This window comes from Solea senegalensis, linkage group LG12 (genome assembly GCF_019176455.1).
Source record: "Solea senegalensis isolate Sse05_10M linkage group LG12, IFAPA_SoseM_1, whole genome shotgun sequence".
Classification (NCBI taxonomy): Eukaryota; Metazoa; Chordata; class Actinopteri; order Pleuronectiformes; family Soleidae; genus Solea; species Solea senegalensis.
Window position 1 is genome coordinate 1,025,321 of NC_058032.1, and position 18,552 is coordinate 1,043,872.

The 18,552-nt window shown below is 42.7% G+C and overlaps 1 protein-coding gene across 1 annotated transcript in view; it reads right to left on the reverse strand.

Moving 5' to 3' along the window:
- The window catches only part of spata5 (spermatogenesis associated 5), a 94,753-nt gene that overhangs the window by 51,300 nt on the left and 24,901 nt on the right, over positions 1 to 18,552 (reverse strand). Inside the window, exons 13-15 of the mRNA XM_044040759.1 lie at positions 17,644 to 17,697; positions 17,308 to 17,387; positions 12,032 to 12,158 (exon numbers count right to left, since the gene is read on the reverse strand). Coding sequence (XP_043896694.1) covers positions 12,032 to 12,158; positions 17,308 to 17,387; positions 17,644 to 17,697 — 261 coding nt within the window. The remainder of the gene's footprint in view (positions 1 to 12,031; positions 12,159 to 17,307; positions 17,388 to 17,643; positions 17,698 to 18,552) is intronic.

Consider the following 18,552-nt stretch of genomic DNA (forward strand, 5'->3'; position numbering starts at 1 on the left):
GTTTCTACACAGCTGACAGGAAGACGGAGCACGCTGACAATCTGATTTACAGTGTGAAACACTGACAAGGGAAACTGAACATGCTAACCACGCGTACACTACGACTACTACTAAGTAAGCATGTGTTGTTCTTGCAGACTTACAATTGGACATTCACAGTTCTAGCACTATCAGACGACGTTGTCCATTCAACTGCTGTGGCGTCGTTTCCTACGCGACACAAACGGTTCAAACTGCTGTTTTCAGTGTAACTGAATCATTAGAATCAGTTAAAAAGAATTAAAAAGAGATGAGTTGACAGAATGGCTCAGTACTTCACCAGGTTCTATCGCGGTCAGCTGAGTAATGCGAGCTGTGTAATGTTATCGTGTACTTTAGTCAGAGGCTTTGCTTTAAAGACACAGTCATGTTTCTGCAGCAGTTTCACACTTAGTGATGACACTTCTGGCATGTGAAGGCCACCGTAGTTCCCTGATGGATTTGAAAAAAGGAAGAATCAGTGGAGAGTCACTAACTCTTAAACCCTTTAACTAACTTTAAACTAACTAACTAACTAACTCAACACTCGTCGTAAATAAATCACTGATCCGAGTTCTGCAGTGAGTGGTTAGTGACAGGATTCACCGCTCATAGATGTGAGAACAGCTGGAACACTCGTCATTATCGCAGCTCTGTGCGTTGTCACCACTTTAGTGTTAAAAACAATACACTACCAAGAAAAGCCAAAAACTCACGGCCACTTTATTAGGCACACCTGCTCCACCTGAAGTTCACACTGAGCATGAGAACGAGAAGCAACCGTGTGATTTGAGGTGAGGAAACCAAATGCCTTGTTGATGCAGGAGTTTGGAGGATTGTGGTTTGACATGACAGACAGGCAACAGTCACTCAAAGAACCTGTTGTTTTCAATGTTACCCGGTGTCTCTGACACAGGGTCAGGTGAGTGTATGCTTGATGTCAGAGAGCCTCGCTGTCCCAGAGCCTGAATCTGCCAGGAATCAGCACGACGCAGATAAACAACATTTCATGAAAACTGCTTTAGACAAATGTGTGTCTCTCAATGCATCACATCTGTTTACAAGCATGTGGGACGTGAGCGGTCGCAGCATCTGCCGCTGCAGTCGTTGACTTTGTTTAGGTGAAGTAAGAAGATTAGCAGAGGAGCTGCAGCTTCAGGGCAAATGGCTGATTCTTATAAAGTCACGATGAATTAAAGACACGCACAAAACAAAGAAAAGGAGAAGAAAATATATTCTTCTCCACGGCAGCGTTGCAAGCAAATGGGGTTTAGGAGTCTTTATGAGAATAAACCAGATTTCCTGAACTCAGAGCATTCCAAGGGCGCCGGTGGTCTCGGCTTGCCAAGAGGCAAGACGACACATGCTGGAGATGTCTGCCAGGTAACAGAGCACAAAGAGCCCTCATTTCCTCCTCACACACACACACACACACACACACACACAGGATCATCCAAACACAGGAGCAGCTGATGGAAGCAAAGAGTGTGTGGTGATTAATAACTGTCAGGTCGACAGTGACACGTCTTTTAATCCACGTTTTACAGATTCTGAAAAACTCGCTCGCTGCTGTAAACTACACCTCCAAAGAAAAAGGAAACTCATACGCTATAAAAAGTTTCCTCGGCTTCTCGACCACAGTCAGATGTTTTCTCTGAGCTCGTGCAGCTCTGTTTTTTGGCGTGCGCTCGGATCGGAGGCTTTTTGCCGCGTATTCTTGGATGCACATGTGTAAGCTGAGACTAATACTAGCCTTGAAGTTTGATACTAGCCTGGGGATCCTGCTGCCCCCACACACACACACACACACACACACCCCAATGCTCACACACACACACAGCTTCCAAGAGCTCATCCATCCCCAGGTGGTATCCCGTTACGTGCTTGCGAAAGACACACACACACACACACACACACACACATTTTGTTTTCTTTTGCCAGTGTAGCTTCACTGAGCCACAAGCCAAGACTCTCACTCTGCCTTCTCATTACTGCATCATAGAAACATAAGCAGGGCAGGAAATACTTGGAATACTCTCAACAGTGCTCAAGCAAAGAGGATAATACTGAAAAATTAGCCGGTGGCTAGCAGTGACAAGTGGTTTTGGATGAAAGAGTGAACGTGAAACTCAGCGACAGCAGACGGAGAAGAGCGTGAGATGAACGGCTGAACTCCAGCAGGGACAGAACTGTGAATAACCCTCTAATCCTTTAAGACAGCACCAACAGAGATTCCATCACGCTCGGCGAGAGGAGGAAGGCAAAGCTCGGCAGAGACGATAACGCACGTCCAACACTAAATCAAACGTGTCCGTGTTTTGACTGGCGGGCTTTAGAGGCCGTTTCCTGTAGAGAGACGGACCGGCTCAGGTGAGACCTTTCAGAACAACAGGAATCTGCTGAAGTCGCTGAAGTCGTGTTGTTCAGTTCTTTATGAGACGGATTTAAGAGACGTTTATGTGAGCAGAGCGTACTTAACGTGCTACACGCACGCACACACACACACATGCTGCCGCACACGCACGCACGCACGCACGAAAACGAGGTTGCAAGGTTCACAGATGTTGTGAAGACAATAACGAGAAGAGGATGGAGGCAGGTGTTCCACTCTGGTAACACCTGAGGGGAGGAGCCAAAAGAAGAAGATGGCTGCCTCTGTAAAGCCAGGCTCTTGCCTCAAGATTATATAAAAGTCAAACTAAAAGTTTATGAAAACCAAAGTTACACAAACACACTTTACACTTAAAATAGTTTCAGAATGGACTATTCCTGACCAAATGTGGTCCAGATTATAACACAGACCTGGATTATTCAATCTAAAACACATGTTTTCCTGTGTGAGTGTAGACGGCAGGTGAATCTGTAGCAGATGAGATTCCACTGGTTACATTTCGAGTGTTCAAATTTCATAAAATCAATCAAGGAACGACCTTCACATCTTAACTTTGGAATGAACCTCCAGGTGCCGCAGGTTTGCCAACTACTGTTAATAATCTTTAATGATTTTTTTAGAGGTGTTTGTTTGTTTTGATCACAGGGTTATGGCGACATGAGCAAAATAACGTCTGACTCTCGAGGAACATTCAAAAAAGAAAGAGCTGACCACATTAAACACCGGAATGACTTGAAATGAAATGAAAGGCCATTGAAAGAAGATGATTAATAACTTCTCTGACACTTTCTCAGCGGTGACAGGGTGGGAAACCCCGCCTTCTGCTTCACCAGGCAGGTGATGACAAAAGCATAAATCACTTCTGATTAAGATCTGAGATACCAGCATGCTAGCCTACATGAATGAAAGCCACACACACACACGCACACACGCACACACACAGACACACACACACGCACACAGTGTGAGCTGTGAATGAAAAAAAAAAGAAGAATCAAAGCTGCTCTAAGCTAATGGCAGAATATTTAGCGAGCGGCCACTAATGACAGTCTGCAGGAATTCAGCTGTGATTACAATTAGCATCGTCCAGACTGGGTAGAAAAACACTGGCAGATGTTCCGGCTGCTGCGACTCGCCTCATGTTCGGGGTTTGTATCGCTGCCACTTAAAAACCTGCTCGCTTTAAAGAGGGAATCATGAATTCATTCCCCTGTCATTTCCACGCTCCACGCTCCTCTCGGTAACAGGAAGGCGTGGACGCACTGCGGTCAAGTTATATTGTCGTCCTTCCATATTCTACCGCCTTATCCTCCACAGGAGAGTCGCCAACCTCAGCCGACATAGGGCGAGAGGCGGAGTCACACCCTGGTGCACACAGAGAGAACCCGGAGAACCCGGAGAACCCGCGTACACACAGGGAGAACATGCAAACTCCATGCAGAAAGGCCCTTGTTTCAACCGGGGCTCGAACCCGGGTCTTATCACTGCAAAGGCAACAGCGCTCACCACTACACCAGCCGCGTGGCATCCTTCAACATGCTAAAGCAAAAACATTGATATTTTACGCTCTAAAGTAAGCACTTCATGCCAGTTTCACTCGCTGGGCGTCGCTACTTCATGTCTCCTCTTGGTGGCGCTGCAGGGGAAACTTGGGGAGGAAGTTACCCGGCTGAAGGAGAGTGAGTTTAGGATAATGTTGGAGAAAGCGACGTGAAGAGAATACACAGACTTTTAACTTAGACAGATATCGTGATGCGGCGCTACATGATTGTCAGAGAATCGCTGTATTGTGATATTTTTGGTATTGTATCGCGAGACACCGCGTGAGTCATCTGTGACACTGTTTTAAAACCATGGTCAAATAAAGTTTACACGCTGCTCGTGTCGCCCGGTGACGTTTTCTCACTGCACACAGGAAGTGATTAGTTTTACTTCTACAGCGAGACGACACGAGGGAACTCCACTGCTACAGCACCTGCTCTGCAGCTGTATACACACAAGCGCTCCCTCAGTCAGGTCTGACAGAGTGACTAAGCAGAGAACAGAAGTTACACACTGCAGCTTTAATGACAACTAACCCTCTACAAATATGACTGGTGTTTGTGTCGATAACCTCAAAGATCCTCATCACTGTTGTTAAAATATAGCTGCAACATTTCAAAATAATCATTCAGATCATTCACAATAAAAATGTATTAATGATGCAAAAAAACAGTGGACTGGAGGGCCACACATGGCACCTGTGCCTGTGATAATTCTGTTTCTTTCTTTCTTATACAAGTAGTTGACTCTCAGCAGCTGTAGTTCCATTAGCTGAATAATGGCAAACAAATGAGTTGTTAGAGAAATAAAAGAAAATGTTGTTAAATGAAGTGTTAAAGTGTTTTATTTATATTCTAAATACTAGCGTCAGACGTGTCTAAAGCTCAGCAGGTGCAGTTGTATTTGAATGTTTTGTGCTCCACATGTTCGAGGCTGCAGGAAAAGCAGAAGTTCTTTCAGATCCTCTGATGGTACAGACGAGGTTTTGTGGAAACAAGCGCAGCCTACACTTATGCACGGTGACAGTACGACGCTACAGCTTGTGTTCCTGGAAGAGCGCTCGCGCACAAGACCACAGGACTGCGAAGGGCCATAAAAGGTCCCGCGAGGCGTCCTCATGCTCCATCCTCATGTTTCAGGCGTCGCTCATCATACATCGTACATCATGCGGCCGGCGAGGAGACGAAAATAGAGCCGGACTTGAAACTAAATTTAGAGATGAACATGAAAAGAGTGCACGTGCACGTGCTCTTCCTCGGGGGCCACGGATCTACGTCTGCGTGTGTTTGTGATGTTTGTGCATTTTATATTAAGTGTGACAAACGACTGTGACGGTGAAAACCTCTGCTTTCTTTGAGTTTGAGTCAGAGTGAAGAACACAGTGTCGACCGGGCTCTTCTTCAAAAACAACGGGTCATGTCAGGTTTGGCACCATCTTCTGTTCGGCGGCCACACTGCAGCACTTTTTTATTTTTAATATTCAGAGGGAACATAACGAGTTTATTATATTTAAGATTTATTTAAACGGATCATATTCAGACGAAGTGTGTGTAACACCAGCAGCTGTTTGTTGTTATTCCTCTGCAGAGCTGTGAGGTGACTCAAACAAGACTCTGGCACAAATTCACCCACAACACAGTGAAATAATAAAAAAGTGTGTTTGGAAGTGGGTGGGCCGCTCGGGCCTGTCGCTGCACGCTCTGTCAGTAAGTTCACTTTTATAGTTTAACAACATTTAGATTTACAGAATAATGACGGATAAACCAAGTGAGCGTCGCGTGTGACGAGGAAAACACGTCTCACTGAGCGTCTCTGAGCTGCTTCTGTCACTTTTGTTCATCACAAACATGGAAGTTCAGTAGACTGTGATGGGGAATAACTCTGTTTACATCCCATCATGTGGGCGGGACGGAGGAGGGGCATCAGTGAAGTCACAGCAGCATCACTCTGTATGTGGACGATGAACTGCTTTGTGAACAGTTCTTACAGTTATTACAATAAACTGACAAATGTTAGTGTTATCTATTTTATCAAATAACAAAATGGAATTCACCTTTTTATACTCCAACTTTGAGTGGCTTCTCTGAGGGGAAATGAATCAACAATTAACCACTAAATTAAAACTCATTTTTCTGTTCAGGAATATAAGTAAATAACGATAATTTCACATCTTAATCAAGAAATAATAACGTGCTTTTCTATTTTTGATGGATTTCTCCATGGATAACAATTACAGTAATTATATTTTAGCATTCATTTAGGGCAGTGGGTGGTCTAATAAATGTGTTAAGCCATCACTGATGGAAATGTTTGGAGTATAATTAAAGGTTGTTGTTTTTCATTACACTTCATTACAGCTGGGTCACTTTGCACCTCCATGTTTTAAACAATGAATAAAACTGACGCTCTTACGCGGCTTGAAAGGGAAGGTGAGGTGAGCGAACTACAACCATCTTTTTAGCCTGGATTTATACGTTAAATGTGATTTATAATATATGCGTCATTTTCAACACTTTATTTGATGTCACTGTTGTTTTAGACGCATCTTATCGCCTCGTGAGCCATTTTGTCTTTGGTTTATTGTGTGTTTTATTTATTCTTCTGTACTTTGGTTGACTGGTGTTGTTTTACAGTGCTTCACAAATAAAGTTGGATAGTACAAAACACTCGATTCATTATATTTATATAAAGTTTGTTGAAGAAATCTAATCCTTCCTATAAACTCTCATTCTATTATGTTTTGGATTCTTGATCCAACAGCGACTCATCTTCTCAACTCTGCGTATCATTTCCACCTGGAAGAGTTTATGAACCACTGACGGGCAAAGAACGAAGGTAAAAGGAGTGTTTGTGTGACAAACGGACAAACACAGCGACAGGAGGAGGTAACTTCCTACTGAACAGGCTGGATAAATATTCCTGGTGCTGCTAATCAATCACCACAGCGGAGGCCTGGCGGGTCAGAGGTGGGTCTGGGTGATTGGTGCAATACAAAGGAAAGAGGAAGTGTAAAAAGCTTTTTTAAGGTGGTGGGGGCTCTGTGGGAGGCGGGGCGGTGGGGGGGGAGGCGGGGCGACTTCAGGAAGTGTCAGCTTTGACTTTCGATGCATCATCTCACACAGTTTCATTTACAGCATTTTAAATAACATTTCCACGATCACGTTCATGGATCAGCGACTCGTCACAGACGAAGAGGTTCCTCTGAGCACCTGAACCTGCACCTGGACCTGCACCTGGACCGGGACCTCGGTCCTTCAGCTATGTGAGTTTGGTGAGAGGACACGAAGAGAGCACTATACGACAAGTGGACGTTAATGACAGTCATCAATTAAACCATCACGGTCAGACCCAGAGGTCAGTTAAAGGAAGGGTTCACGGAATCTTTAAAACAGCTGCTACACATGCCAGGCACCAAAATAACAGAATCCATGTTAGGATTTGTCTGTTGCTGCAAAAATAATCTGTACTGTGTGACAGTGTGGAGTCTGAAAACTGGTGAAAACAGGTTATTTTTGTAGCTAATAAAGATAAATGATGTGCTCGACAAGGACAAAAACAGGCCACTCTATTTCCACTGTGTTTATGGAGATTTGAATTTCTAATATAACCAAATATTACTATTTCATATAAATGATAAACAACAAAAACAAAATCAAATGTAAAAATACAATAAAAGAAAATGTTAAAGAAATTCCAGATCATTGCACGGTTAGTTTTAATGTTTTGTTAAATGAATGAGTTTATTGAATAGTATCTGTCAGATAAACGCTAAAACATCTGTAACTCTTCGTCGTTAAATGAAAACCAGAGTGTTTTATATATATTGGTGCTGTGAAGCTGCATCAGTCGCTTATTAAATAAAAACACAGTAAATGTCGCGTGGAAAAGCGTCAAAACGACCTTCTAACTTCTAACGTAGAGAGAAATAAAAGCACGGTGTTGTGACAGCGGCTGAAAGATGGACGGCAGGTTGTGCTCACTCTCTCTCTCTCTCTCTCTGTCTATGTGAGGCTTCAGGGGCCTCATCTAAACAGCTGAGGCCCCTGAAGCCTCTGCTGCTCCATCAAGACCTGACAATGATTTCACTGACACCCGAGCGTCCCATTAATCTTCATTGTCCCCATCATATCCTGCTATTGGTATGGAAATGGCCTCCATCTCCGGTGTGAAATGACAGTGAGGCGGGTGTGGGTGCTAAAGCAGGGGGGCGTGGGGTGCCTTCATGTCCATTTGGCTCATCTCACACACACACACACACACACACAGTTGGGGGTGGGCAGGGCGAGGTAATCTGATTTCTCAGCTGCCCAGGAGACCACTTCCTGAGAGGGAGGCCAGCTTGAGGAAGGACGCCTGGGGTTTCCCATCTGTGCACGCAGGGGCTGTTAACAGTGTTTGTTTCAGTCCTGATGCATGAATGAATGAATGAATGAATGATGCATCGCTCACTCGCTCAGTTGACCTCGTCCTCATCCCAATAAACAAGAACTAGGAACTGAGAGTGTCGAGTGTCCTCCGATGCACCAGGGGGTGCTGCCTTCCTTTTTTTTAACTCACAACTCGGAATTTCCGAGGTTAGGGATTTGTTCCTGAAGAGGAAACGCCCCCCGACCATAGCCCCGAGTTCAGGCTTCAAGATGGCTGCCACCACACACACACTGCTACTTTCACTGCTAACAGCAGCTTCTGTTGTTTCACAGTAAATCAGATGGACACAAACTGTAGCTACGCTATCTGTGCGAATACATGACCACGTAAAGCCTTGCTATCAACAGGTACTGCTAACACGGGCTAACACGGGCTAACACGGAAGTTGATATTTAGGCAAATGTCTCCCTTGTTTGTTACGACGCCACCTACTGTTTCATACGCAGGACAAACGTCGAGTCGTAATAACCAGCGGTGTTGTGGACAAATTCCCAGGACAATCACTTGAAGCAGAAGCTGTGTCAGTGCTTGAATTTAAGGGAATTAGTCCTGGAAAGTCCTTGAATTTGGTGTTAACCGAGGTTCTGAGAAACCTGAAAATTGTGTTCTGTCATTGTACAGCTGCCACACACACACACACACACACACACACACTCATCACCACTACGATGGATCAATTCTCTACAAGTTAGTTAAAAACGGTGTGTGTGTGTGTGTGTGTGTGTGTGTGTGTGTGTGTGTGATCTCTCTGCAGTGACCTGTTCTCCAGTTTACATAAAACAGACTCTCGCTGACTCCTCTGTGCTCTCTGTGATTATTATGTCTAAAAATAAAAGGTAGAGAATGATGTTTGGATGGACAGACGGAAACATCCGCGGTTTGGCAAACGTACAGAGAGAGAGAGACAGGGAGAGAGAGACAGACAGAGAGAGATGAGGAATCTCTCCATCACCTTCTGTCCTGTCTGTGTTGTTTGTGAATAATGTTAAATGCTATTTTGGAGCGAGACGCTTGCTTACAGCATTATTCACAGTTATTTATAACCTTGGCAGAGGAGGAGATACAACACTGTGAAGGAGTGGAAGAACAGAGGAGGACAGAGGAGGTGAAGGAGCAGCGCGACATCCTCTCTGACGAGCCACAGACTCCAGCCTTTGATCAGCACTCAGGAAATTTCATTAGAACGGAGATGGGAGGATAAGAGTCCAAAGAAAGCTTTTGTGAATGGGAAGAGGAGGAGAGGGAGATGAAAGGCTTCTTCCTCTCTGCACCTTCATCTCTGACACAGAGACAAATGTCTTCTGACCTGTAGAAGGTTTGACTGAAGTCAAACGGTGACATTTGTAACCTTTACAACTCACTTTCATGAGATACTTTTAGATTAAGTCAGTAAATGAAAGATTACATTTATTCCATGAAATCCTACAACCTTCATCATACATCACCACAACCTGACGTGATCACGTCGCTAAAGAGGGACTTAAACTGGAGTGATGACCCTGGATTATTATTATTGTTATTATTATTATTATTATTATTGTTATTATTATTATTATTATTGTTATCATTATTATTATTATTATTATTATTATTGTTATTATTATTGTTATCATTATTATTATTATCATTATTGTTATTATTATTATAATTGTTATTATTATTATTATTATCATTATTATTATTATTGTTATTGTTATCATTATTGTTATTATTATTATTATTGTTATTATTATTATTATTGTTATTATTGTCATTATTGTTATTATTGTTATTATTGATATCATTATTATTATTATTATTATTATTGTTATCATTATTATTATTGTTATTATTATTGTTATCATTATTATTATTATTATTGTTATCATTATTGTTATTATTATTATCATTATTATTATTATTGTTATTGTTATCATTATTGTTATTATTATTATTATTATTATAATTGTTATTATTATTATTATTGTTATTATTGTCATTATTGTTATTATTGATATCATTATTATTATTATTATTATTATTGTTATCATTATTATTATTGTTATTATTATTGTTATCATTATTATTATTATTATTGTTATCATTATTGTTATTATTATTATCATTATTATTATTATTATTGTTATTGTTATTATTATAATTGTTATTATTATTATTATTGTTATTATTGTCATTATTGTTATTATTGATATTATTATTATTATCATTATTATTGTCATTATTGTTGTTATTATTATAATTGTTATTATTGTTATTATTATTATTGTTATTATTATTATTATTGTTATTATTGTTATTATTGTCATTATTGTTATTATTGATATTATTATTATTATCATTATTATTGTTATTATTGTTATTATTATTATTGATGTCCTATTGATCTGCATGAAAGTGTGGACATCATTAAACGCTGGAGGATTCCTTCGTATTCTAAGGCAACGAGAACCAAACAACTTTTAATTTAAAGCAGTTTTAAAGCCCCTTAAATGTTCTTTTTGGTATCAGTGAGTCCAGTTCTACTCGGTCTGGTATCGCGGGTCACGTCGTCTTCCATGACTTCACAGCACCTCCTTAATGTGGGCGGGGTCGTCAGAGCACGGCTGTGTGACACCGTCACGATTTAGTTTCATACGCGACACAAACACACAAACTAGTGACGGTCAAAGCAGTTGTTTTCTGTGTAAATGAATCATTAGAATCAGTTCATGATCAGATTTGTTCGCGTTGTCGTCACTGAACTGAAATACGAGTGAACGTGGCTGTGATTGCGCTCACGATCGCCGGAGATTAACGCATGTTTCAAGTCTTTGTAACTGATCTACAGTTCGACATTGTTGGCTTTGATTCTTTTGTCAGACGTCGCGCTCTCTGTCGACGTCACCATTTAGTTTGGGCTCAGCTCGCTCGGATCCTCGGAGTCGAGTCGAGTTAGAACTGTATCATGTGTATAAAAGTGCCATAAGGTACATAATCATGTGAGAATGAACTGAACTGTGGATGTGTTCATGTGTGAAAAGGATGGGGCGACAATTATTATCTGTGAGAAATTTCACGTCAGATCTGAGTCGTGTTGCAGTCACAGATAAAGTCAAAGATAATCCCTAAAGCCAGGCCGCTAACCTTGAACTACAGCATCTCTGTGTGTTTCCTCATCTTGGAAAGAGATCAGAAAACAAAGCAGAGATCTACGAACGCAGCAATAGAACAATAAAGTTTTATTCCAGTGGAGCGCGGTGGACGTGTTTGTACTCGTCGCTGCATCTGCAGATATAAATAGTTTGTTTCTGGAGTCCTGTTTACACTCGGCTCCGTGTGTTCACATCCTCTTTGCCCTCTAGTGTTTCCACAGTTATTTCTTTTCATCAGTCGTGATGAAACACACATTTGAGGAGAAAGGAGAGGAAGTCGTTGCCGTTCAGCCAAACAAATTAAAATAATTGAGTAAAAATGACAGGGTCGGCAAAAAACCTCAAACTGCCCAGAGCCAAACACGGAGGAAACTCAGCTGCACTGAAACAACTCAGCGACAGCGTCCACACACACGAGGACGACGGCGACCTTTAACCTTATCAATCATGTACAACACACACACACACACGCACACACACACACAGCATCCAAAGAGGAGGAAGCAGAGATAACGTTTACCTTATCGATCATGTCGGGCCGGTTGGTGGCGGCCAGCACTGTGACGTCCCGGAGCTGCTCGATGCCGTCCATCTCTGTCAGGAGCTGAGCCAGGACCCGGTCTCCCACACCGGCCGAGCCCGAGGAGCTGAGGACAGACAGAGACGTGAGACGGATGTGATGAATGAACATTATCCACAACATAATAAAGTTATTATGTTGTGGAATTATTTATCGTGTTTGGTGATGAACGATTACAGAGAGGGAGCATGTTCTTCCTTTGAAGGAAGAAAAAGAAGAAAGAGAGAAGTAACTGGGCAATGATGGAGGGAACGGAGGTGAAGAATATCCAAAACAATTCAACTTTCCTCACATGTCAAAGATCTTTGTACAGTAAATATGTCAAGTTTGTGGAACAGTCACTTTATTAGGTACGTCTTTGAAACTGTTCCTTACATAAACACGGACACTGGTATTGGAAAGTAAGGAGTGAGGAGGTGGCATGGAAGCAGCAGTTGTTGTCGCCACCAGGGGGCGACTTCACTGGACTTGAATTGCAAAGCCAATGGTGGAAATTTGCCTGTTTCTCCCATTTGACTAAATGTTGTTTCCGTTCGTACTGAAACAGGAAGTTCATGTGGGGGTTCACACCTGGTCCACACAGGTATCTGCTGCAGGTGAAGCAGAGCAACCACATCACGTCTCACTTCTAGTTCCCTCTAAATGGGAACTAAATATACAACAATGACATCATTTGCTTTTAAAGAAGGACTAAAACTGGCAAAGTGAGAAAGTTTATTTACACTTTAAACCCAGTGAGACCAGCAGTGTCCTTCCCTTTAGAATCAGGACGACAATGTCCTTTATTTATTTATTTATACGATCTGTGATCCGTGGTTGTGGATCGTTCCTTTTGTGTTGTCGTTTAACAACGCCTCTTTGAGGGGTTTGGATTAAGGATCTTGTGGGTGTGGCCTGTACACTTCTGCACTTCTGTACTTTTATTATATCTCTCTTCTTGTAACTTGACCAGGAACTCCCCTGGAAGAAGAGATCTTACATCTCAATGGGACAAATAACAGATAAATAAACAAATGAATTAATAAATGAATGAATGAATAAATAAAAGAAAAACACAGTAACACGTCCTGTGACTCGACGGCAGAGACGAGGAGCAAACGCGAGAGACGTCGGGCAAGAGCGAGAAAGACTTGGATATCAAATATCACCAGCTGTCTCCTTTAAGAAATGAATTTACAGGGCAGACAGAGACACACACACACGCACACACACACGCGCACACACACACACACACACACACACACACACACACACACTCTCTGTTGACAGGGCCAGCGGAAGTGCCAGGCGACATTAGCAGAGACAAGGCCGCAGCACAACACAAAGGAGCTCTGTCACTGAGATATGAAGGGAGGGGGGGAGAAAGTTTGGGTGAGGAGAGATAGTGGAGAGACATGGACTCAGGGGGGAGGGTTAGGGGAGGACACGGCGGCGAGCAGCAGAGGAAGAGTATGAAGAGTATGAAAGAAGGGAACGGAATAAAAGTGCTGAGAGAGAGAGAGAGAGAGTGAGGAGAAGAAAGAGGGAGAAAAGTGAGAGGTTTAGAGTAAAGTGGAGAAAATACTGTTTTTCTGCCTGACACTGAAATATTTGAGTTTTTTCTGCATATCAAACTTCCTTCCATCATAAAATCGCCTTTCATGTCTCTGTCTCTCTGACGTCTCACTGTCTTCTTGATTTCATTCCACTGGTTTGGACTGATGGCAGCTCGGCTGACAGATTTACAGGTGCTTCTCATCTGCTGCCTGAAGGGAAATAGCAGAGAGAGAGTGGTGGGGGCGGAGCCGTCTGCTTGTGTCAACAGTTTTTGAATTCTTGCCGGCGTGCATGAGCCACTTCATTGATCAAACACGGCAGGAAGTGAAGGCCAATAAATATCCAGGACAGATCAGCGCTAAGTGCATTTTCTGAAAATGGCGAGTGTCCGGGGGGGGGGAGGGGGGGTGAGTGGGGTGAGTTAAGTGGGTGGGGACTCTGGTTCTTGCAGACGTGCATTCACAAAAACTGAAGATCAGGAGACAGAGAATCTTAGTCACGCTGTAAAGTCTCACTGACGATGACTGAGCTGAAATACACGGGAAATGAGAGCGTGACTAAATCTGAAAGTTTCTCTGGAATCTTTCTGTGCAACAAACGGATTATTTTAGCATAAAGCAAGGTTCTCAATCACAATATACAGTTTATATCAATTAAAATGTTTATTTATTTTAAAAACACACGCTCAGAATGAAAAGAATGTAAAATAATGTTCATGTGTTGTTTTCTGTCCATAAAACAACACATTTTACAGTTTCTTTAACTTTATCTCTGTCATTTATCATTAGAATGACCAACACTGACTGATAACCTAAAGGTCAATGATTGACAGTGGCTCATGAGATCATTTGCATAAACAAGCAGGTGAACAGGTGTACCTAATAAAGTGGAGGGTGGGCGTAAAGAGCAGTGTTGGGAATAACGGCGTTAATTATTATATTAATTATTACTATTACTTTTCCTATCGTTGCAACACCGTTACCGTTACTTAGAAAGTGACACGTTACTTGTGTTACAATTCAGCCACACATCAGCTGCTGGGAGAGAGCAGGGGTGGAGATGATTGATGACGACACCGATGCAAATGCGATGATGATTGGCTAGGTGGACGGATGTCCTGCTCACGCTGTCTCACTGTACGCTGTGAGACAGAGACAATGGCGAAATATCGACACTACTTCTCCCTTACCGAGGTAAGAATGTATATGTGTCGTGCACACTATGTCCGAGGAGAAGGAGTTTGTTCACGTCAACCTCGAGCAACTCTAACTTAATGAAGCATTTGTGTGTATTGGTTTAGTACTTGAATGCAAAGTGTGTGAATATTGTTTATTTTACTGAATATTTAAGAGTTGGATAGTGCCCTGTTTATTGTGCAGTGGTATACAGATACAGAGATATGCACGAGTGAAAGGCCACATTTTTCCTTTCTTTCTCTTTACCCAAGTTAACATTTGTGTGTCAATTCAAAGTTCAAATAAATACCAAATGTTCTAAAATACTGTACATAGGGTTTTTATTCTTCATTCAGGTATTTTAAACATCTTTGACATATAGGATGTTAAAGAATGTAATAGCGTTATGTCAGTTACTTTGCTGAGTGACTAATTACTTGTGGTAACAACGTGGTAACTGAGTTACCAACTCAATTACTTTTTGGGAGAAGTCATTTGTAACTATAACTAATTACTTTTTTTAAAGTAAGATGCCCAACACTGGTAAAGAGAGAAGGATGGTGGAAAAGAGATTTAATAATCCATCAAATCTTTGAGATTCTGGTTTTGGAAATGGACAAAAAACAAAGAATGATTTTGTGTTTTAAAAACAGTTTCCATGTGTCGACGACATGGAAGCTTTTTAAAGAAATCAAAAAAGTGGAATTTCGACTTTCATGTTTTTATTTAATTCCAGTACGATTCATTAGTAACACTGTAGCCACGGTAACAGCAGCTGTACAATAGTGGTATTACTTTGTCTAAAAGTTTTATTTACCACCATTGAAGAGCTCAGATATGAAGAAATGAAGTTTGAATGGATTAAATAATAAGACTGACATAGTTTTATTTTAATTGTATTTCTATTTGTTGATCTAGATTGATCAGAGTTAGAGTTTGTGGCATAAAAGTAGACGACTGAGAGCTGAGAGCTCCTCTCTCTGCTCTTCTTAGTTTCATCGCCTGGTTTACCAGGAAGTGAGTTGCATATTTGGCCTTCCCCATCTGCCACAGAAGGGCACAATGAAGTGTTTGTGCCTCTGATCTGTGTGCTCTATCCGCCCCCCTCGCCTCCCTCGCCCCCCCATGCTCTTTCCTTCAGACCACAGATGTTCCCAGTGCCATCCCACTAAACGCGCCTGCAGACAGGACTGTGTTGTTGCCATGGGAGCGAGTGGTGGTGCTGTGATAGAGCGGTCATGTAGACTGTGATAGAGCGGTCACGTAGACTGTGATAGAGCGGTCACGTAGACTGTGATAGAGCGGTCACGTAGACTGTGATAGTGAACTGTGATAGGCGGTCCGCTGTGATGAGTGGTCTGTGAATACTGTGATAGGCGGTCATGTAGACATGTGAGAGGCGGTGTGATATGGCGGTCCTGTGATAGAAGAGCAGCGGTCAGAGCGGTCATGTAGACTGTGATATGAGCGGTCATGAACGTGATAGAAGCTGTGATGATAGAGTGTGATCATGTAGACTGTGATAAGCACTGTGATAAACGGTCAGATAGCGGTCATGTGAACTGTGATAGTGCGGTCATGTGGGCTGTGATGATCGGTCTGCAGACTATGATAGGAGTGACACTGTCAGAATGTGGCGGTCCGCTGTGCTGGTCATGTGAGTCTGTGATAGAAGTCAACTGTGATAAGACTGTGATAGGCGGTCAGACATACTGTGGCGGTGTGATACAGAGCTGTGGTGATCATGGAGACAGATAGGCGGTCATGTAGACTGTGATAGGCGGTGTACTGTGATAGGCGGTGAAGCAGTCCGCACTGTGATAAATGGTCATGTAGACTGTGGTAGCCGTCGATAGGCGGTCATGTGGGCTGTGAAGCGGTCGTAGACTGTGAGCGGTCACTGTGATGAGGCGGTCATGTGCGAACTGTGATAAGTGGTCATGCATGAATCTGTGATAAGCGGTCCGCGTGAACTGTGATAGGCGGTCCGTATGCATGCAGACTGTGATAGAGCGGTATAGAGCTGTGATAGGCCGTGTCATGTAGATCACGAAGAGCGGGTCAGCTGTGAGCATGGGCATGATAGGCGGTATGCCATGCGACTGTGATAAGCGGTGATACGGTCATGTAGACTGTGTGATAGACTGTATAGACGGATGTGAGTGATAGAGCGGTCATGCAGACTTTGATAGAGCGGTCATGCAGACTGTGATAGAGCGGTCATGCAGACTGTGATAGAGCGGTCACATACACTGTGATAGAGCCGTCACATACACTGTGATAGAGCCGTCACATACACTGTGATAGAGCAGTGATCATACAGTGATGACTGTGCATTTGTCATGGTGCCTGGACAATGACTGACCACAGAGCAACTTCCTCTCACAAAGAACTACGTGAGAGGAAATGTGTGTTTACCATGAGGGAAGGAAATGCCTTCAGTGTTATTTCTGTCCTTTAAATCTTTTCATTCTAATTCCAGACGCTGAGACAAAGACAGCGTACCTTCCTCTTTCACCGGCCAGAGCGTCGATCTCGTCAAAGAAGACGATGGAGGGAGCGACGGCCCTCGCCTTCCGAAACACCTGTGAGCGGCGTCAGCAACAATAGAGAGGAGGAGGAGGAGGAGGAGGAGGAGAAAATCACTCTGTGAGACACAAATGTGTGCACAAACACACACAGGAAATATAGCGCTCATTAACGCCGATGCATCGCATCCGTTCATCATAACAAAACAACTAAAAATATTCACAGTGGCAACAGTTTCTAACTGTTGGGGACAGAATGTCCTGTTGACGTCAGCGAGGACAAAAACAAACATCTGGTCAGGTGTGCACTCACCTCTCTCACGGCTCGTTCAGACTCTCCCACATACTTGCTCAGCAACTCTGGGCCCTGAAAAATATGTGAAAAACAACATTTTAAATGTGTTTTTCACAGTTTAACTAATGCTTCACTTAATAAAAGCTTTGACCTGCTGAAGTCTACAGTAGTTTAGAGAAATATCTTTAACTTTATCTCAGGAAACTGACGTTTGTCGACCGCTCACGCTCCTGCACCAAAGCCCAGAGAGAAAATCTGCATTTTTAGCTCACAGGGAAAAAAGGAGCTGCAGGTTTGCTGCTGCATTGTTTGGTGAATTTGTTTTTAATTTGATTTGTATTTAATACACTAAAGTCACACGGTAACACATTTAGACTTAGAAATAGATGGATTAGTAATCCCTGTTTGCTGTTTTCTTAATGGGCTTTGGTGCAGGAGAGTGAGCGGTGAATGAAGTGTACAATAAAAGGAGGCCATGATAATGTAGACTTTGACGAGGTGAAGCTTTCTTCCTGACGTGTTATCTATGAGAGCGAGGGTACGATTCCCTGCCAGTGTTTGTGTAGTGGGACAAGGACCGTCGTCCAATTAAATGATGGAGACGAAATCCTGGATCTGATATGAGAAAAAGAAAATCTCTCATGATCCAGGAAGCCTAAATGTCACAGAAATACAAACACTGTGAGAACAGAGGACATTTTAAACGACTGAAACACTCTTTCTTTTTAACTCTTTAATCTCCCCCCCTCCCCCCTCCACCCCCCGTCTTCTCTCCCTCACTCAGAAGCAGATAAACATCCACTCAACGCTCAGAAGAACTTCCTCCCGGGCAATCCAGCCTTTCAACACCTCTGTGCTGACGGAGGACACCACACTTAACTCCCCAGCCCTTTTGTCTCCTGCTGTAAGTGTGGAGGTTGACTCATT